At 34.0% G+C, this 18,304-nt stretch overlaps 6 protein-coding genes and 1 non-coding gene across 7 annotated transcripts; 3 read left to right on the top strand and 4 right to left on the bottom strand.

Annotated features, from left to right (window-relative positions):
- Nucleotides 1-4,917: 4,917 nt before the first annotated feature.
- Nucleotides 4,918-4,991, bottom strand: RHIMIDRAFT_t46. Its single transcript has one exon. It is a non-coding gene; the product is annotated as a tRNA-Val (tRNA).
- A 988-nt stretch (nucleotides 4,992-5,979) lies between these two features.
- On the top strand, nucleotides 5,980-6,664 carry RHIMIDRAFT_259640 (uncharacterized protein). The gene has a single exon (XM_023611414.1). The coding sequence runs from the start codon at nucleotides 6,033-6,035 to the stop codon at nucleotides 6,534-6,536; it is 504 nt and encodes a 167-aa protein (XP_023464398.1). The 5' UTR covers nucleotides 5,980-6,032; the 3' UTR covers nucleotides 6,537-6,664.
- Nucleotides 6,665-6,761: 97 nt separating this feature from the next.
- On the bottom strand, nucleotides 6,762-9,408 carry RHIMIDRAFT_314674 (uncharacterized protein). Its single transcript, XM_023614947.1, has 5 exons — nucleotides 9,021-9,408; nucleotides 8,779-8,974; nucleotides 8,395-8,727; nucleotides 7,987-8,338; nucleotides 6,762-7,925 (listed from the first exon to the last, which is right to left on the bottom strand). The coding sequence occupies exons 1-5, from the start codon at nucleotides 9,148-9,150 to the stop codon at nucleotides 7,152-7,154; spliced, it is 1,785 nt and encodes a 594-aa protein (XP_023464399.1). The 5' UTR covers nucleotides 9,151-9,408; the 3' UTR covers nucleotides 6,762-7,151.
- An 805-nt stretch (nucleotides 9,409-10,213) lies between these two features.
- Nucleotides 10,214-11,140, bottom strand: RHIMIDRAFT_259642 (uncharacterized protein). Its single transcript, XM_023611415.1, has one exon. It carries the CDS (start codon nucleotides 11,068-11,070, stop codon nucleotides 10,615-10,617), a length of 456 nt encoding a protein of 151 aa, XP_023464400.1. The 5' UTR covers nucleotides 11,071-11,140; the 3' UTR covers nucleotides 10,214-10,614.
- Nucleotides 11,141-13,496: 2,356 nt separating this feature from the next.
- On the top strand, nucleotides 13,497-14,619 carry RHIMIDRAFT_285515 (mitochondrial carrier; the record flags this gene model as incomplete). Its single annotated transcript, XM_023613289.1, has 4 exons — nucleotides 13,497-13,667; nucleotides 13,725-14,147; nucleotides 14,200-14,353; nucleotides 14,408-14,619. The coding sequence occupies 4 exons, from the start codon at nucleotides 13,497-13,499 to the stop codon at nucleotides 14,617-14,619; spliced, it is 960 nt and encodes a 319-aa protein (XP_023464401.1).
- Nucleotides 14,620-14,679: 60 nt separating this feature from the next.
- Nucleotides 14,680-16,062, bottom strand: RHIMIDRAFT_239516 (actin-related protein 2/3 complex, subunit 1; the record flags this gene model as incomplete). The annotated part of the gene is made up of 6 exons (XM_023609187.1): nucleotides 14,680-14,812; nucleotides 14,862-15,002; nucleotides 15,052-15,357; nucleotides 15,409-15,794; nucleotides 15,856-15,941; nucleotides 15,996-16,062. 6 exons carry the CDS (start codon nucleotides 16,060-16,062, stop codon nucleotides 14,680-14,682), a joined length of 1,119 nt encoding a protein of 372 aa, XP_023464402.1.
- Nucleotides 16,063-16,804: 742 nt separating this feature from the next.
- Nucleotides 16,805-18,249, top strand: RHIMIDRAFT_239517 (uncharacterized protein; the record flags this gene model as incomplete). Its single annotated transcript, XM_023609188.1, has 2 exons — nucleotides 16,805-17,661; nucleotides 17,721-18,249. The coding sequence occupies 2 exons, from the start codon at nucleotides 16,805-16,807 to the stop codon at nucleotides 18,247-18,249; spliced, it is 1,386 nt and encodes a 461-aa protein (XP_023464403.1).
- Nucleotides 18,250-18,304: the final 55 nt, after the last annotated feature.

Genomic DNA, 18,304 nt, shown 5'->3' on the forward strand with positions numbered 1-18,304 from the left:
ACCAAACGTTTGAAGCTTTTATCATCTCAAAATGAAACAAGCAATATTAGGCTTTAATAAACCCAAATAAAAATTCTGTCGAGAGTTACTCTCATCTGAATAACCGTTCATTAGCTACAAACGAGGTAATATTACCACTAAAATGTTCATAATTTCATTTTACTCGCAACTTATGCTGATGATAGAGGTTCGAGGATTAAAACATATAAAAAATATGGGAAAACATGGAAGCAGAAACTCCATGGACAAGAAACTTATGTTTGCATTAAAAACGAGTACGTGGCTCCGCAAAATTGTGTATATTGCTTCAGAAAGTCGGGTATTTACATTCGTAAAAGAATGTCTAAAAGGAAAATAAGGAAATATACAAAGCAAAGGATCTTTTTTTTTTTGCCATAATATAAAGTCTGTCCTGGACACCAACAAGCAAGAGACTGCAAAACAGAGAGATACACTGTGTCAGCATTAGCAATTTGTCTGTCTGGCCTTTCGTATCTTTTCATTTCACCAAACCTCCCTGTGCTTCCAAACTAAGCGCAGTAAATCCAATACCGAATTTAATGATATTAGGTTCTCCTTCTTAAATACAAGGGAATGATTGAGCAGCGGCTATGTAACCATTCAAGGTTAAAAAATGGAAAGTTTGAAAAATTAAGAACACTAACAGCCTGAGCTTCTTCATTTTTGTATTTTTCATGATTAAATATTTACCACTGTGCCACATATCTTTAACTAAGGTGCACTTGTATGAGCAAACCTTTATTTGTCTCTTTTGTATCCCCATTTTTCAAATAAAGAATATATACTTTATAAGTAAGATAATTTTTTTTTTAAAAAAAAAAAAAAAGACTGATTACTCTATAAACTATACTTGGCTTTATGAAAATAAAGCAAGATAACTTCGTATTGAGTTTACGTATATCTTATGATATGATACCAACCAATGTAAAATATAGAGTAAGTATTTGTTAACTTGAACATGAAAGCAGCGCGTCCCACAAATAACTATCACTGTTTTACTAACTTCTACTATATAGAATAATTTCGTATTATTCTATTTTCTATCAACTACGTAGCCATATATAGGACGATGTCATTTTGACTGAAGCTTACACTATTTAATTAAGTATTGCTATATAAATGTAGCTCAAGTTAACAGAATGTAAAGCAAGGACTGCTATAAATCTGATGCAAAAACTACTAAATAATATTCGTTGCGGAAACCAGTATTTTTCATCTAAGGCTTGTATGTAATTTTGCTTTAATCAGAACACGTACCCATGATAAATACCCAATCAACGGATAAAAAACTGTAATAAATATGATGAAATAAATACAAGCACTTAGTAACTCATTGAAGCTACAAAACTATAAAACAATACAAAGTATTACACTTTGTTTTCTCCAAAGCAAAGCTTTTTCTTTGTTTTAATCTATTACGATACGTACAATTAGCAGCCAAAAATTAAAAATAAACTAAATGCCCCGTAAGAGGTAAATCAGAGCTCTCTCTGTTATAAATTATTCTATTTAATCATTTTACTGTACAAACTGCTGTATATATACATTGTAAAATATCACAACTGCTAAACTGTTATCTAGCACTAGAAGCTTAGAACAATTATGTTTTCTTCAATTTTTTGGTATCTATATTAAAAGCTGAACAATAATTGCAATTAAACCACAATCAAAGTTACCTGGTCTTGCTTATACAAAACCATATGAAATTTAATACTTTACAGGAAAAAAAAAGAAAAAGAAAGAAACAGCTAAAATATGGAAAAGTAACAGCTAATAAATATCTTTTGATTGCATAAAGCCTTTATCTTCATTTAGTAAAATCCTATCACATATGTACCGCCCTTAAAATTCTGCATTTCCATTGTTTAGTATTCGTTAATATATAAGAAGTAGAGAAGTAATATGCATCAGTTTTTCTTCCTCAAAGACGAGAATGATAGAGCTCGTAATAAAAGAGAAATTAGTCTTAAAAATGCGTTATATACACAAAAATGTATACGAAAAATTAGCATAGATATTTCTTACTTGCAGCACTAGCTTTTTACCTTATAGTGTGTGATAATTATTATATGTTATTCTCTTTATATTTACCTAATTCATGTAAAGATGTTCTTTTTCCTATGCAAGTGATACATATTATAATTGATAAAACACAAGCTTGTTTATTAAAAATTTATGTAGCGTAAAAATAGATGTCATAGCTGTATATTGGCTTAAACTAAAATAAAAATTGCTTAAAAAATGCTTGTAGCTTAGAGTAAATAAATAAAGCTTACGCTACACATCTCTAAATTTGCTAATGTGTTATCGCTTTAAAGAATAAAATATTACGTACGGCCTCTTTACTTTTTATGAGTTTTTGTTTACTTTATTATTAGTACATATTGTATTTTTAACAACAAATTTCCATCATATAAAAATTATTCATCTAAGGCTTGCTTGTGAGAAGTAGATGCCGATTATTTTGGTTATTTACATTATAATATGTTGTAAATGTTACGTTTTGGATGAGTATTTTTTTAAAATAAGAATATAAAGTGAACTTTGAGTTATCACAAGATCTATTTACTAGATCAAAAATAGAGTGTTTATAAAACAAAAAGTAAAGAGGTACGTGATTCAGAAGACTTATATTTCTATTGAAATAATTTTTAAATCCTCAAAAGAAGCAAAGTATTTATTTATAAAAACAAAAGACTTGATAGCGCAATTGATTTTTTTAGCTTAATGACATTCGTGAACTTAAAGTTTTTAAGATAGGTTTGAATTAAAAAGGTTAAAGCAAAGTAATAAATAAGTATAATATGTCGCATTAGTGGCCACCAGCTTCTGATTATATAGATCAAATATAATAAGTTTGGATTGAAAAGTAAAAAGTGCGTCTTTATAAGAGAAGACTTTGTAAGATAATTGAGGCGAGAATACTACTGTAGATTAATTAATCTGATTAAACTAATGATTTTTTATTAAAGTAATATGAGTTATTTATATTGAAAAAAAAAAAAAAATAGAGATTGCTGATGACACTATCTCATAGCATAGTGTAGGTTGACAGTGTTAGTCCTCATAGTTTGGATCGAAAGTGCTATCAAGAGCAACCTTCTGAATCTTGTTGTCACTGGGTGTTTGTAAGGAAAATGTATTTATAGTAAGGTTTATATATGGTTTTATAAGAAAAATTTGGTATTATAATGACCACCACACCTTAATATAAGATCAATATAGAGTAATATAATGCTAAGGTTTATAAGGTAAAGTAAAACAGTAAAAAAAAAGAAGTTGTTAAGCAATCGATGCTTAGGATATAAAGTAAAATAAGAGAAGTTGCTGTGATCTGAAGATAAGATGATTCTTAGGTGTCATTTATTTCATACTATTTGAATGACTAAATATGTGATATACAATATATGATAAATTATATACGATAAATAATAAATCATAAAAGCTTGCATAATGTAATTTTTCTTATTTCGTTAGAGTGAGTTGGGTAGATTTGTTATAAGGCAAGAGCTTGAGTAAAGTTTGAGTAGTATAGTGACCACCAGATCTTATTAAAAGATCAATTATTAAGTTCGTAAATGTGTGAAGATAAAAGAATAAGAGCAGGAATTTTTGTAACAAAAGTTAAGACCTATTTATTGTACAAATATAAAAATAAAATAAAAGAAAAGGGGTTTGATTCAATTGATTGATCGACTTTTCCGAATTGAATGAATCTATCTGGCAAGGAGAGGCAAGGATTAAGGCTATTTATACGTTTTTGAGAGAACATCAAGACTACTTTTTCAAAATTATGAAAATTTCGTTTATACTGTAAATCTTGTAGGCCTTGGGTTTGAGTGTGTTGTAAAAGGTAATAAAAATAGAAGCTTGTGTGTTCGTAGTCTTTTGTAAGACTTGAGGTTCATAGCAAAAGTGTTTAAAAGGTAAAGTTATAATAAAGGTTCGATGTGTGACCACCAGATCGTGTAAAATTGATCAGACTGAGTTGTACAAAGTAAAAAGAATAATAAAAAAAAGGATAAAAAGGTTCCTGAATCCACTTGATTGGATTATTCAGAAGTTAATAAAAGATAAAAATAAAAAGGAAAAGGTTGTGATTCAAATCGTAGGTGATTTATTGAATGAATTGAGCTTTTAGCAAAAGCATTGCTCTTTTTATATTGTTAAAAATAAGGTTGGTCGATATAAAGTTCATTTCATTTAAAGTTCATTTCATTTAAAGTTCATTTGGTTTAAGGTTCAAACATTAAATGGAGAAACCTTAATCTCGCAGTCCAAAAAGAATCAGTTATGGTTATTAGTGCTACTGTTACTGGGTGTTAGTAGTAAGGTTAAAAATAAGTTTTATAAGTAGAATTTGGTATTGTAGTGACCACCAGATCTTAATATAAGATCAATATAGAGCAATATAATGCTAAGTCCTGTGAGATAAAGTGAAAAATAAAATAAAAAGGTTATTAAGCAATTGTTGCTTAAGATATAAGATAAAATAGAAGTTATTGTGATCTGAAGATAAGATGATTCTTAGATGATTCTTCGATCTTGTTTATTTCATGGATAATTTTGGGGATATTTATACTGTTTGTATAAGTAAATATGCAATATAAAATATATAATAAATGATATATGATATATGATAAATCATAAATCATAAATCATTAAAACTTGCATTGGACATGCAGAGTATAAGATACCAAAAAGGGTATCATTATAACAAAAATAAATTTAAAAAAATTGGAATACATGAGTTCATGTTCTTGGAGTAGTAGTTGACGTTGTTGAATATACTGAAGGTGCTTGATTTATGAGTTTTGAACTCAGACAAAACAAAAATTGCTTCATTACGGTGCTACAGTGTAACGTTACACAAAAATGAAACGAAGAGGGAAAATATGACTTCTGCCAGACTCGAACTGGCGACCGCCTGTGTGTTAGACAGGCGTGATAACCATCTACACCAAGAAGTCATTCGATACTTCTGTGAACACAAAAATTTATATATTATATTTAAATCACGTGACAAAGTTTTGTCACGTGATTTAATGTACGCCCTTTTCTCGTTAGTACTTTGTTTCTGTTGCTAGAAAGAATACATACTGGTGTGACTACAGCGATGCTAGTGCACTCAGAAAAAATCATCAAAAATCGAATGAGTAATATCTGTTTGGAAATTAGAAAAAATGTATTTCATCACGCATTGGTTAAATCTCCGGTATCAACGCCATCAAATTTTATGAATCTTTTTCATTCGAAATGCAATCTAATTAACCTAACTTTCAACAAATCAATCATGTCATTCCAAATAATTAATGCGGGTCTACATGTACTTGATTGAAGCTCGTGCTTTTTTGTTTATTCTTTTATTGTTTTACATATTTTGCTTTCACAAAGTACATCTTTTTCTACAAGAATTTGATAGTAGCAACAACTTTCATTTGGAAGAGGGAGTTCCTATATTTGATTGATCGTAAGACCCACTTTGGCTCAAACTGACATTCTAGCTTTAGTTTCGTATGTAACAGCTAGTAGGAATATCTTTAGTAGCTTTGCAATACTAATGTTCTTCAGCAGTTAGTCAAGCCAAGTAAACAATTGCACATGGCTTTAATATGACTATTTTAAGGATTATGAAAGCCTCGCTTTATTCTCTATGAGGATTATCAATGCAATTAGCAGTTTAAAATTAATTAAGAAAACAGCCAAAACTACTTGCCACAGTCTGTATATACTTTAAGACAGTGAAATAATAATACAGTTTATGTAGTCTCATGCCGAAGAAAGTCAATTCAGGGCTATACAAATAATAGCTGTGTGTGAATGAGGCAGGTGAATTGAATAGAAAGTATTCCTACAAACAAGATCCTTTACAAAATAGCAGGAAAATTCAAATTCTCTCTTTTGTCAGCGAGAAAAAAAAAAAAAAAATAGAGTTCATCTCCAGCGAATATAAACATATAAAAACGAATCTTGTTGTTTTTTCTTATTATTCTCTATATTCTACATTTATTATGAAGTATAATTTGTTAGATAATGAGGATATAGAATCTGTCAGAAGAAGAAGATTTTGGTATATAGTTCCATTTGTGGTTTATACTATCGCCTCTTTTCAAGCAGAGTTGTTGTTTTTCATCATCAGCATTATATTCTTTTCAGGATTTAAAGATATTATTACAAGATTTGTATGGACAATGGTATTGTGTACTTTAGGAATGGGGTCTGTGATGGGTTCCTTAACAACATTTTTCATTATCGACAAATATGAAGGCAAAGAAGCTATTATTTTTACGACAATATTGAATTTCATCGTATTTGGGTCATGTAACCTACTCTGTATGAAACTAGATCATATCTTTGACTATTGGGGCTCTATTCAGCATCCATGGTACTTTAATATAAGATATCCTTTGATCCTTGTAGCTGGATATTTGCATGGCAAGCTACTTTTTAGTGAAGGTGGAAGAAAGGAGCTATCAAAGATAGAAAGAAGGTTAGAGAAATATGGATTCTTGTAAAATTAAACAAAATATGTGGTTGTTATTGTTTTATTATTCTTTTTTAAATCGAAATTAAACTATAGATTTCCTTTTCTCTCAATAGGCCACTAGCATATTTTAGTTATCAGCAAGCCTTTTGAAAAGCTATTTGAACTGCATTTTATCATTATTCTTTTCATGTCTAGAACTGATTATATAGTGCTATCTTACGACATTTGCATGCTTTTTTTTTTTTTTTTTCCATGATCGTGATTACCCGTTGCTGTTTTCATGATGACTCCTCGGGAGTTAATCATACTGGATTTAACGAGAAAAGATGATCTAATACTAGGTCAAAAAGTACCAGGAAAGAAGCTCATCATGAATATACTGTGCAAATATCCCAGTAGATACAATAATATATGTTTACGAGGTGTCCAGAATAATCACTAAGAGGCAGCTATACAAGAAAAATGCTTGCCGACCTATTTAAAAATGACGGCTAAACATGGCAATTTTACGTATACAGACCCAGAGACCACAATAAAAACATTAAATGCTTTTTAAGCATGAGAAGTTTTATATTATGAGACTATCAGCTTTTGAATCAAGTAAAGAGTAATGCAACGTGTAATTTTATTATATAAACAACTTCTAAGCAATATTAGCAAAGTATTGAGAGATTCTATTGCTAAAGGTAATGCCGTCTGCATCGCCACGTAGGATTGTTCCGATATATCCGTCAGGTCTAACAAGAACAACTTGTAGTTCATCAGAAGGAACTACTGCCGTGTTTGTCTTGCGATGATAAGCTCTATGGCACTGTGCTTGGTTTAGTTTGTCAATCACTACTCTATCACTGTCTAATAATCCTTTATATGCCGATATCTGATCTACTGTGCTTGTTGTGACCACGACAACATTCATAGGTGGTAAGGAATGCGCAGCCTTACTGGTTTCATTCAAGAATGCTGATACGGTTTCTACTGTGGATCTTAGATCACTTGCAAGTACCAATAGTGTGAAGGTTAACCATAAAGGCGCGGAAGGCTTGACATCTTTGACGACAACATCAAACACACGGGTCTTTTTACCAGTTGCATAGCTGTATACTTTGAAATTAGGTGCACGCATACCAGGCTGCAGCATGTATTCTTTACTAAATCTAGCCTCTTCATCGGATGGGTAAGGAGTCCAGAGTAAGAAGTTGTCATCCGTTGGATCATATTTAATACCGAAGCCAGCAGTGAAGGCACGATGTTTTTCAACTACATCACAGTAATCAGCAGCTTCATGGCCCGCGGCAGCTTTTGCAGCAACTTTATCGATATTTAATACATTTTGAGCAACAGGCCATCTCTCTGCTTGATATGTTGATAAAAACTTTCTGTTCAGTTGGCCTTTTTCCACCATGCATATTTTCCAAATCTAAAAATAACCCCAAGAAAAAGGTCAGCTGAATATTTACCTAACCCGAGTTTCAACTTACAAGATTAAATATATCACCAAAACCAGTGTTGACACCCTGACCAAGTGTAGGGCTTTGTGAATGAGCAGCATCGCCACATAAAAAGACTCTTAAATCTTCCGCATCAATTCTCTCTGCATACCTCTGTCCTACTACATATACTGACCAATACAAGACGCCCAAGAATTCTATACGATGGGGTAACAGAGCGCGCTTAGCTTCTCTTTGGATATCTTCTACTTGAATCTTATTTCTATTGTATTGTTCTTTTCTTTGTTCATGTTCATTTTCCGCAAAGTGCACAAAAATACGGGTCAATCCGTTTTCACGTGGGAACATGCTAATGGTTTTGGCATGGTCACTTTGGACGATACTATAGAGAGCAAGTTAGTTCCCAAATCGACCTGTATAACGGCTAGAGCTGCTTACCATACTTCTTTTCTACTTGCAAAGTTGGTTCGAATCAAGGCATCCAAGACACCAGCATGTGTTTCGGTTGTCTCTCCTTCATTTGAGATGCCGAGTTGACGACGGATGTCACTATGGGCCCCATCACAGCCCAAGATGTATTTACACTTGACCTCCTCAGAGCCCTTTCCTTCTTCAAGATGCACCACAGTCGCACGCATAGGGTATTCAGGATCATCGTTCACACGAACCATCTTCATCACAGTGGCAGGACGTTCGACCTGAACATCAGATTGAGAAAGTTTACCTTGTAAGCTTGATTCAGTGATATGTTGACCAACACACAAGAGATATCTAATAGGATGTATAAGCACTGTAGCCTTGTAGTTTGTCTTTTATACTTACTCATGTTTTGATTCAATTTCTTCAGGAACAAATGGTATCTCCTTTTGAAGGATGCCGTTCAAGTACGAAGACATCTTGTCAACCTTGACACCCGTTCTTAACAATTCGATTTCCAAACCTGCTCTTTCAAGAAGTTCCAATGTACGCCCATGAATCCAGTCACCTCTTCCCCAGTGGTTGGGCTCATACTCAATATCTATTAACTGTTACCATCTGTTCATGTAGTATCGAGCTTAATTTACCTAATATACGAACGACGAGTCCAGCTTGAACACATAAATTAGCAGCCAACAGGCCAACGGGACCACCACCGACGACCAAGACGTCAACAGCAGTGGGTGGAGCTGGTATAGAAAGATCAGGAGTAACCATTATAATAGTCGAATAAAAAAAAAGTAAAGAGAAAAAGATAATCTATTTAAAAGATGTCTTCAGAGACCCTTTTTTGTGTTTAATGCTTGACTTCATCTGAAATTGTGGCATGATTTTTTACTCTGGGGCAAGTAGTACAGTGCCTTATAATTTTATTAGGCGACCTGAGTTGACTTTTGACTCATTTCAGGAAGCTCGGACTGTCTACTTTTCAAGAACTGGAGGTCATTATAAAGAATGGGGTACGTTAAAAATAAGATCAGTTTAACAAGTATAACAATAGCAATGGTCTAATGATTCCTGGTGATAAAAAGCTTGTAAAAAGTTTCACTGGCCCTAGTATCTCTATTCGGATTTACACAAGTAAATAACTAAGAGATGTGTATTATATTCAAAACAGGTCAACTAAATGCACCGTTAAGGAAAACTAGGGTTCAAGTTTGCTATTGATAATGAGTGCATTCATTTTCAAATAATAAAATGCGTATGATATAAAAGGCAGTGATGGTTAAAACATATATTGAAAAAGGGAAATAAACATCGCTTGCTGCAGCCCTCCTTTTTGACAGAGTGTAAGCATCAGCAGGAAAAAAAAAAAAAAGCATTTTCAATGCTGTGGTGTTCGGTTTAGTAACAGGTCAAGGTTTCTGTCTGTCTCCGATGTCTCCATGGCGTTCATTTTCCGCTAATTGTGGAGTCAAGCTAACTTGCCAAGGAGCCATAGTCCCAAGAAAAGTACATCACCATTAACAAACGTATAGAGTTGAAAAGTTGACTGATAACAATAACGAAAGAATGGCCAAGATGACTATGATTGTCAGCTTAATATCAAGCCCAAACTCAGTTACGGAGTAAAAAATCATGCCACTCAGAGTATTTTTATCAAAATGAAGGACTCTATGAAGGCGTGCTGTCTGACCAGAAGCTCTGATGTTACATTCTGTTTACTTATTAAAGTATTACTAACTGCAGAACTATGTGCCAAAAGTATAAAGATAATCGAGGATGCAAGAAACAACTGAGGTGGTGACTTATTAAAAATAGTCTAGTTATTGTTTGCTATCTCTTTTTTTTTTTTTTGGTTGATCACCTATTGAAGTTTTAAAAGAAACTTTATATACAAATAAAGTCCAAGTCAAAATACGAAATCAGAGCATTAATTACAGCAATGAAAGTTTCTTTATATCGCAAAAGACACAAAGGAAGACATCTGATAGGTAGGTTCTTAATAACAGTTGATGGCAATCTTGCATTAAGAATCAAAAGGATGTACATTGAATAAAATAACAAATAGGGAATGTGGAAAGTGTAAAGTGTATAAATAACTATAAAAGGGAGAGTTGAAAGGGTAGTATTTTGGATATAGTATATAAATAGTATGTGTATATATATGCGTATATATATAAATATATGTATATATAAAAGTGAATATATGTATAAAAAGGATAATACAATAGAAAGGTATTAAACAACTGCTTGAAGTTTTACACGGTTTCTCCAATCCAGCATGGATTCTGCTCCAATCAACAACACTCTCCATATTTTGAAAACACAATTTACAAAACCGGTAAAGCTCTTTTCATTCTCTTCCTCGTGATATGTCTGTGCTATATCCATCGCTGTCCATGCTGCATTAACAAAGCTGATTGATACGCTCATGATGGAAGGAATATTCTTTTGCTCATATGAATGATTCAGAGGTAATAGAGTACCATAAGAGACAGACCTTGCTGTAGTGCCAGTAGTAACAATATTGCTCATTTGCTGAGAATAAATCTGGTGATTTTCTGTTTCTTCTTCCATCATATCAGCTAAAGACTGATAGGATTCGCTTGAATGGCGCGATATTATTTTTTCTGAATCGTCAGAATTGTTGTGTGCAGAATTTGGTTCATGCGCATGGTAGCTGGTATCCTCCATGTCTTCTTGGCTGATGTCGTCATTACTTTTACCATCATCGCCATCACTGCTACTACTACTACTGCTACTGCTGCTATTACTATTATGGTTATTGTGGCTCAGGATACCGTTACTATCATTCATTTTGTTATCCCGCTCCTTATTTTCAAGATTTGTTGGTTGCTGTTGTTGCTCTTCATAAATAGCTGATTTCATGGATTTCAAGTCAGCCGAGCGATACCAGTTTAGAATTTCAGGAGACATGGAAATACCCGTACTTTTGTACTCGGCTTGGTGATTACTACTCTGTGTATTTCGATAATCTTCTTCATCCTCTTCTTCCTCTTCTTCCTTAACCACTTGAAGTTGAGTATGAAAGCTAGTATATCTTCTCTGTTTGTCTCCTTCCTCTTCATCGTCTTCATCCAAATCTGGATTAACAACATGTAGTGTGAGTCCGTTGCCATTGTATTTACTATGACCCATCCATGTGTTTTCATCCATGATAAGAGATGAGGTATGTATCGATTCTTCATCTTCAACAAACTGTGAGGTGTCTGGGGCAGGGGCGCTCATGACAATGACACCTTCATCGCCAATAATAAAAGTATCGTCATCATAATAATCATAATCGTCGTCGTCATCTTCTTCATCATGATGGTTGACATATTCATTGGAATAATAATCATATCCATTGGGTTGTTGTATATTATGATTAGTTGCATTATTAGTATTGAAATTAGTGTCGTTAACCATTTGATGAGGGGTATAAATAAAATCTCCTTCAGTCATCATCACTTTTGGATGTATCACTGGGAATCGTAATAATATCTGCTGTGATTTACTAAAGACGCTGTGGATAAGCCAGTTTTCTAAAAATGTATAAGGCGGTTTCTTTCTGAAACTTGGATTATTCTGACGCGATATTTTATGACAAGTGGTATAAAATGTCTTATTGGCCAAATAAAATGGATCATCCTCTACTACAGAGTTACTGTCTAGCATTAGATCATATTCTTCACTTATTGGTTCTTCTTCTTTTGGTATATAATAGCTTTCTTCTTCTGTTGTTTGTTCTTCTTCTTTATCAGCTTGTTCGTTAGAATGACTAATCATTAGTTTGCAAGATTAAAGAAAATTTTTTGTTTTTTTATGTGTTGCGTATACAGAGTTTTATAGTATATACAAATGTTTATTAAGAAAAGAAAGAAAAAAAAAAAAGAGAGAGGGAAAAGAGAGAAAAGCCTCTAAAGTTTGGAAAATATTTTTTTTTGGTTGGTGAAACAAGTCTTACGAATAACGAATATATAAATGAAAGGTTATCATCCTTTGTGTTTTTAAAACTCTTTGTTGAAGCTATTTTTATTTCCCTTTACTTCCTTTCTTTATTCACTTAGTTTTTATTTTACTTTTGTTCCTGAAAAAATAATAATAATAATAAAAAAAAAAAAAACAGGAACGGACATTCAAAAAAATGAGTCTCTTGGTTCTTTTCTTTTCTAAGAAAGTGTAGCCTTACTTGTCTCAAAAAGCGTACAAAGATGAATTTCTATAGATTTGTAAAGCTTTATGTGTAACAGTTACTATATGTGTGTGTGAGAGCAAACGAAGACTGATTGTACAAGAGAATGACAAAGACGTAATCTTGTCTTTTTTTTTATTATAAACTGTATTACATATGTTATTATGCTACTTTTCATTTATGATCCATTATTGTTGACTAATTTAATATGGTCAAGACAAGTCATCATAGGACTGACTTCATTATGACGAACTTACAAAACTGTTGACCAAACAAGTGGGTTCTCACATCTAAAACAAATCTATACTCTTGGATCATAAATATATTGAATGAAGATCATCAGCAAATAATAGCTGACCTATGTGTGTCATCACTATGGCAATTCAGGAGTGTGCAATGATAATGGTTGCTATGAATAATATCCCCCCAAAAAAAAGCAGTGATGATCTTTTCCTATTGGGTGGTTTCCCCATGACATTAAGGGGCATATTTTTTGATTTTGTTTGATTATCCGACCATCTTTTTCCCTGTCTTTATTTTTCCAAAAAAGGGGTATAAAGAAACAGATAGAAAGAGGAAAGAGGGGGAGTGTATATGATATATCAGAATGAATCCACCTTCTAACACTTGGAGTTTGCAACAACTCTTTGGATTTCTTGATCAAAATAAAGACGGTATCATTGATTTCCATGATATTCTTGCAGTTTGTAATTCACCCAATATACATGTCGACCAAGTAAGAACTCATTGGTTGTTACATGTTGGAGTCTAACGCTTTTTCTTTCTGCAGGAAACGTTACTCGACATTCAAACAAAACTATCAAATAAGCTTATAGAAAAAGAAATCAATTTTTCAGAGTTTGTCTTCTTACTTACAAACCACTCTATTGTCGATCACATAAAATCGGAACACCTCGGAAAAATCATGGATATTGTAGTCACTCATACCATCACATCCTCAGAACCAAGTGTATTGGATCGATATAAGGCCATGTTGGCCTCAGATACCATGAAGCATCTTATATCAGGCGCTATCGCCGGTGCCCTTTCACGCACGGTCGTAAGTCCAATGGAGAGAATGAAAATTCTATTTCAGGTATAATGCAGGCTACACACATTTGAAATCACATGAACATTTATATTGTTATTTTAGGTCCAAGGTCCTGAAACAGCTGCATACACTGGTGTCTGGTCTACATTAAGCAAAATTTGGAAAGAAGAGGGGTTCAAGGGGTTCATGAGAGGAAATGGCACTAATGTCATCCGTATGGTTCCTTACAGTGCTTCTCAATTCGCTGCTTATGAACAACTCAAGTCTATCTTGATGGAACCAGGTAAAACTGAACTGGATACTCCCAGAAGATTAGTGGCCGGGGCCTTTGCAGGTACCGTCTCTGTTGCTTGTACGTACCCTTTAGATTTAGTACGTACAAGGTTATCTATCCAATCAGCTACGTTCAAACATGATGTATCAACACCCAAAAAATTACCAGGTATCTTTCCTACCATGCGTCTTATCTATCAAACAGAGGGTGGGATCCGTGGACTATACAGAGGGCTATGGCCAACGACACTAGTAGGTGATATTGATCATTGTCTAAGATAACAGAGAAATAACATATAAATAGGGAGTGGCACCTTATGTAGCATTAAATTTCCAATGTTATGAGGTCCTGAAAGAATACTTAATACCTATTGACGATCATAGTCAAGGAAATATCAGAAAGCTATTCTGTGGCGCATTAGCCGGATCCATTGCTCAAACTATTATTTATCCTTTAGGTAAGCCTATATTCTTGAATTCCATTCGTACTTTACTCACTCACATAAAAAAAGATGTGCTTAGACGACGATTCCAAGTGAGTGGAATGAATACAATGGACTATCAGTATAAAGGCACATGGCATGCCTTGAAGACAATGACGCAGAAGGAAGGAATCAAATCCTTATATCGTGGCCTACTGCCAAATTATCTAAAAGTTGCCCCTGCTATGGGTGTAACATTTTATTCTTATGAACTGTGTAAAGAAATTATGCATGCAAACTAATTCGTGTACATTTTTTTTAGAGATACATCCTTAATAAACCAATCTTGTTTTATTTTCTTTTTAGATTTTAAGTGAAGTAAGGTCTGCAATCAATTGAGTAGGATCAAAGTCCCAAATGACTACTTTACCATCTGCACCACAAGTAGAAAATTTGGTAACATTGGTGCGATCCCCTTCATAAGCACGGATTTCACTATTGTAATGATGAGATGTGAGCTATAAACAGAACAAGATTAGCTTACATAATGGTATTTTGATGAACAGTATTCAAAGCAGTATCATCTTCTGCTTCTCCACGGGAATCCATTGTCTTGAATCGAGCTAGAATGGATGAGGATTGAGAGGTCTTTTTGCGTCCGGTATCTAAAGACCCAGCATAGCGCCTACCGAGAAATATGAGTTTTCCTATTTCACAATATCACTATTTCATACCAATCACGACCATCCTTTGTTTCATATAAAATGGGTGCACAATCAAAACCAGCAGCGATAATTTGTTGCTCGTTTGTCCAAATAAGAGAGCGGAAGGGAAGTGTGTTGCTTGGAATGGTCAATACGGTATGATTTCCATCAGCAGAGGGATAGGCGACATTAATAGATGAGTCATGGCCAGCAAAAGCGAGTGCGTCACCAGAAGGAGAAAAGGCGACTGAATGAACCCATCCGCCTCTGCCATTGCTGAATTCACCACATACCGTGTTGAAAGGCAATTTGTCTCCCCATACACTTGGAGAAGGCCTAAAAACAAGAGTTGAGTGTTGGCTGTTGATATGTAGTGCATTTTTTTACTTCTTGTCAAGTCCTTTGATAAAGGATGAAAAGACACGAGCCTTCATATCAGCTGAGCCAGCTGCCAATAAGACACCATTAGGGTGCCAGTCAACAGAGAGAACAGTGCTACGAATAGGTTTTTTCAAGTGTTTACTAGCCCACCAATCATTATCTCCTTCAAAATAACAGACGGAGATACATCGGGCACCACTGGCAACAGCAAACTTTTGTTCATCGGGTGACCAACGAACGAAAGTAGCTGCACGATTAATACGTAACAAGACAAGCCCTGGTTTCCAAACACCTCCTTCATTCGTCCAGACGTAAGCGTTTCTATCTTGTGAACAGGTAACGATACGATTCGTTTTAGGCGCAAAATCAATGCTTGTAATTACTTTATCGTGCTATATGATGTCAGCTAGGTATTTTTAAAAATCTCTCTTTCTATTTATATAGATATATTACTCCTTTTAAAGTAGCTTCCAGCTTTGAATTAGAGTGTCCATATTGGTAAATGAAGGCATCATTTGTATTTTGACAAACGACCAGCTCTACACAACGTCATCATCTGTGTCCCTTTTTTCTTTTTAGTATATTTCACTTACGGTCCTTGTTAAAAGCATGAGCAGTAATAGGAGCGTTTGTTAATTCGTAAATATCAGGTGAAGACATAATAAAAGAGGACTCTTGGCAGTCTACTCTTGGGAAGGTTAAATGGTATAAAAAGGTAATAAATTGTTCGCGCTTTCTCTCTTCCACATGAAAAATAAGCGGAGATAAAGTTAAAGGCATGACGTTTTGATGAATAGCCACAATGACTAAAATGATGCACTTGAGTCAAAACGTAGGATTATATAGAACCCTGATGATGTTGACATCAATAGACAATGTCTGGTTGAATAAGGCTCTTTTTAAGAGGGAAGGAATGACTCATGTTTAATATTTTGAATCAGAATATATTTGACAGGTTAAGAAAAGTGGTCTATTGACTCACGTCGCTTTTGAAGGGGATTTGTTCAAGAATTAAAGAAAGTCGTAGCAGTCAAGGGACACTGTGTTACAAACTCTAATTTCCAAAAAGTATAAAATTGTTTCCAGGTTTGTTATTTGTTGCGTATAAGAAATAGATCTGATCTCACATATATATAAACGTATTCTTTTATCAAAAGAAATAGACAAAAAAAAAAAGAAGGAATGATGATCATATACACAAACACACGTATTTTGTCGTCAAGTGGGTAGAATATCATTTTATTTAAAGGACACTCAGATTTCTTTATGCGCAAATTTTGTCAGTCAAAAAAGGATAGACCTTTTTCCCTTTTATTTTTTCTTCTTTCTTTTTTCTTTTTTTATATTTATACATCTTTTATAAATATATATATATATATATATATATATATATATAAAGTATATGCCACCACATAATACGGCAGTGGTAGCTACCACTTTTGGAATACTATTCTTAAAGGACCACTTTTCGACAGAAGAAACAGTATCAAATATGCCAGCAAGTGATAACGATAATAGTAACAACAGTTATAATAGCAATACTAGCAATGGATTTAAATTATCCTTGTATAAAAATAGCAATATCTATCGAATCGTATTAAACAATCCTGTTAAATCATCCATCATTCAGCTGAACAAGTGGAATCGTATCGATCTAAAGTTAGTAACCGAACTGGGATTACCTGTTATCATAAATGACCAGTTAGAATTGTCCATATCAATCACTTGTAAGTTGTTACAAGGATATGCTACGAAATCAACAAAAACGTGTGGTTATGTGGAATCTAGAGATCTTGCAATCGAATGTCGACCTGTTCACATTGACTCATGGAACGCAGAAGGAGGCGACAAGGGGCTTGGATATAGCAACTATACAGGTAGCTTCGAGTACAGAGTGGTCACTAACAACAACAACAACAAAGGATATGAAGATGGTGTTTTCTTTATTCACATCCAAACAGAAAATCAGTGCCTGTTACAGCAGTCACTTCCCTTATGTTTGGGACCATTCCAACTTCAGGATACAAGTACTCAAGAAGATAGCTTTTACTGGGCTGATGATATATCAGATGATGTCAATACACACAGGATACTCTCTCTTAATGATCACCGCTATTTGGTATTGAAGGAAATGTGGGACCATGGAACATCAGGGAAGTTGTGGGATTCGGCTGTAGTGATCGGTCAAGTCATCACCAGGCTGTTTAAGCATAACCGCGCGTTTTTATCAGGTTTGCGTATAATGGATCTAAGTGCAGGGTAATACGACGCGTTCCCATTCGTAATCCTAAGGGCTTATATATATATTTTACCTATAGTATTGGATCACTTGGCTTGCTTATATCACAACTATGTCACGTCTATGATATACCTCATCCACCTACTGTTGTCTTGACAGATATACCCGAGGCTTTGCCTCTTATCAAGCATAATCTTTCTCTCAACAGCAGCAGTACAGCTAATATACGTGTCAAGCCTCTTCGCTGGGGATTGACAAAGGATATCAAAGCATTATGCAAGCAGCCATTTGACTACATTTTCGTGTCTGACGTATTATATAACACTGAAGATTTTTATCCATTAATTACCACATTTCGTCTACTCACTGGTACAAAAAAGACTCGTACGCGACTCTATCTTGGATACAAACCACGGGGGCTAAAGCAGTATGAAGAAGCAACCTTTTTTAGTAACTCTGCAATATACTTTGATATTACACGTCTTAGTCTAGAGGATTTTGCAAGAGATCTACTAGATGGTCAAGGAACGATGGACGACTCAATGGATCAAATATTAAGTTTTACAGGTGTACAGCTGTATAGATTTGTGCCAAAAAGAAATGAGTAGCTTATTAAATCAGTTTAAATATGTAAATCCATCCTTTGCTGTGTTGTAGGTTTAA

The sequence above is a fragment of the Rhizopus microsporus genome (genome assembly GCF_002708625.1).
Source record: "Rhizopus microsporus ATCC 52813 unplaced genomic scaffold scaffold_13, whole genome shotgun sequence".
In the NCBI taxonomy this organism is placed as follows: domain Eukaryota; kingdom Fungi; phylum Mucoromycota; class Mucoromycetes; order Mucorales; family Rhizopodaceae; genus Rhizopus; species Rhizopus microsporus.

Coding starts and splice junctions, on each gene's coding strand:
- RHIMIDRAFT_259642 (XM_023611415.1), bottom strand. CDS start 11,070: ATGGAGGATACCAGCTACCATGCGCATGAACCAAATTCTGCACACAAC.
- RHIMIDRAFT_314674 (XM_023614947.1), bottom strand. CDS start 9,150: ATGGTTACTCCTGATCTTTCTATACCAGCTCCACCCACTGCTGTTGAC. Junction 8,728..8,778: donor GAAATTGAATCAAAACATGA/GTAAGTATAAAA, acceptor ACATCCTATTAG/ATATCTCTTGTGTGTTGGTC. Junction 7,926..7,986: donor TTGGTGATATATTTAATCTT/GTAAGTTGAAAC, acceptor GGTTATTTTTAG/ATTTGGAAAATATGCATGGT.
- RHIMIDRAFT_259640 (XM_023611414.1), top strand. CDS start 6,033: ATGAAGTATAATTTGTTAGATAATGAGGATATAGAATCTGTCAGAAGA.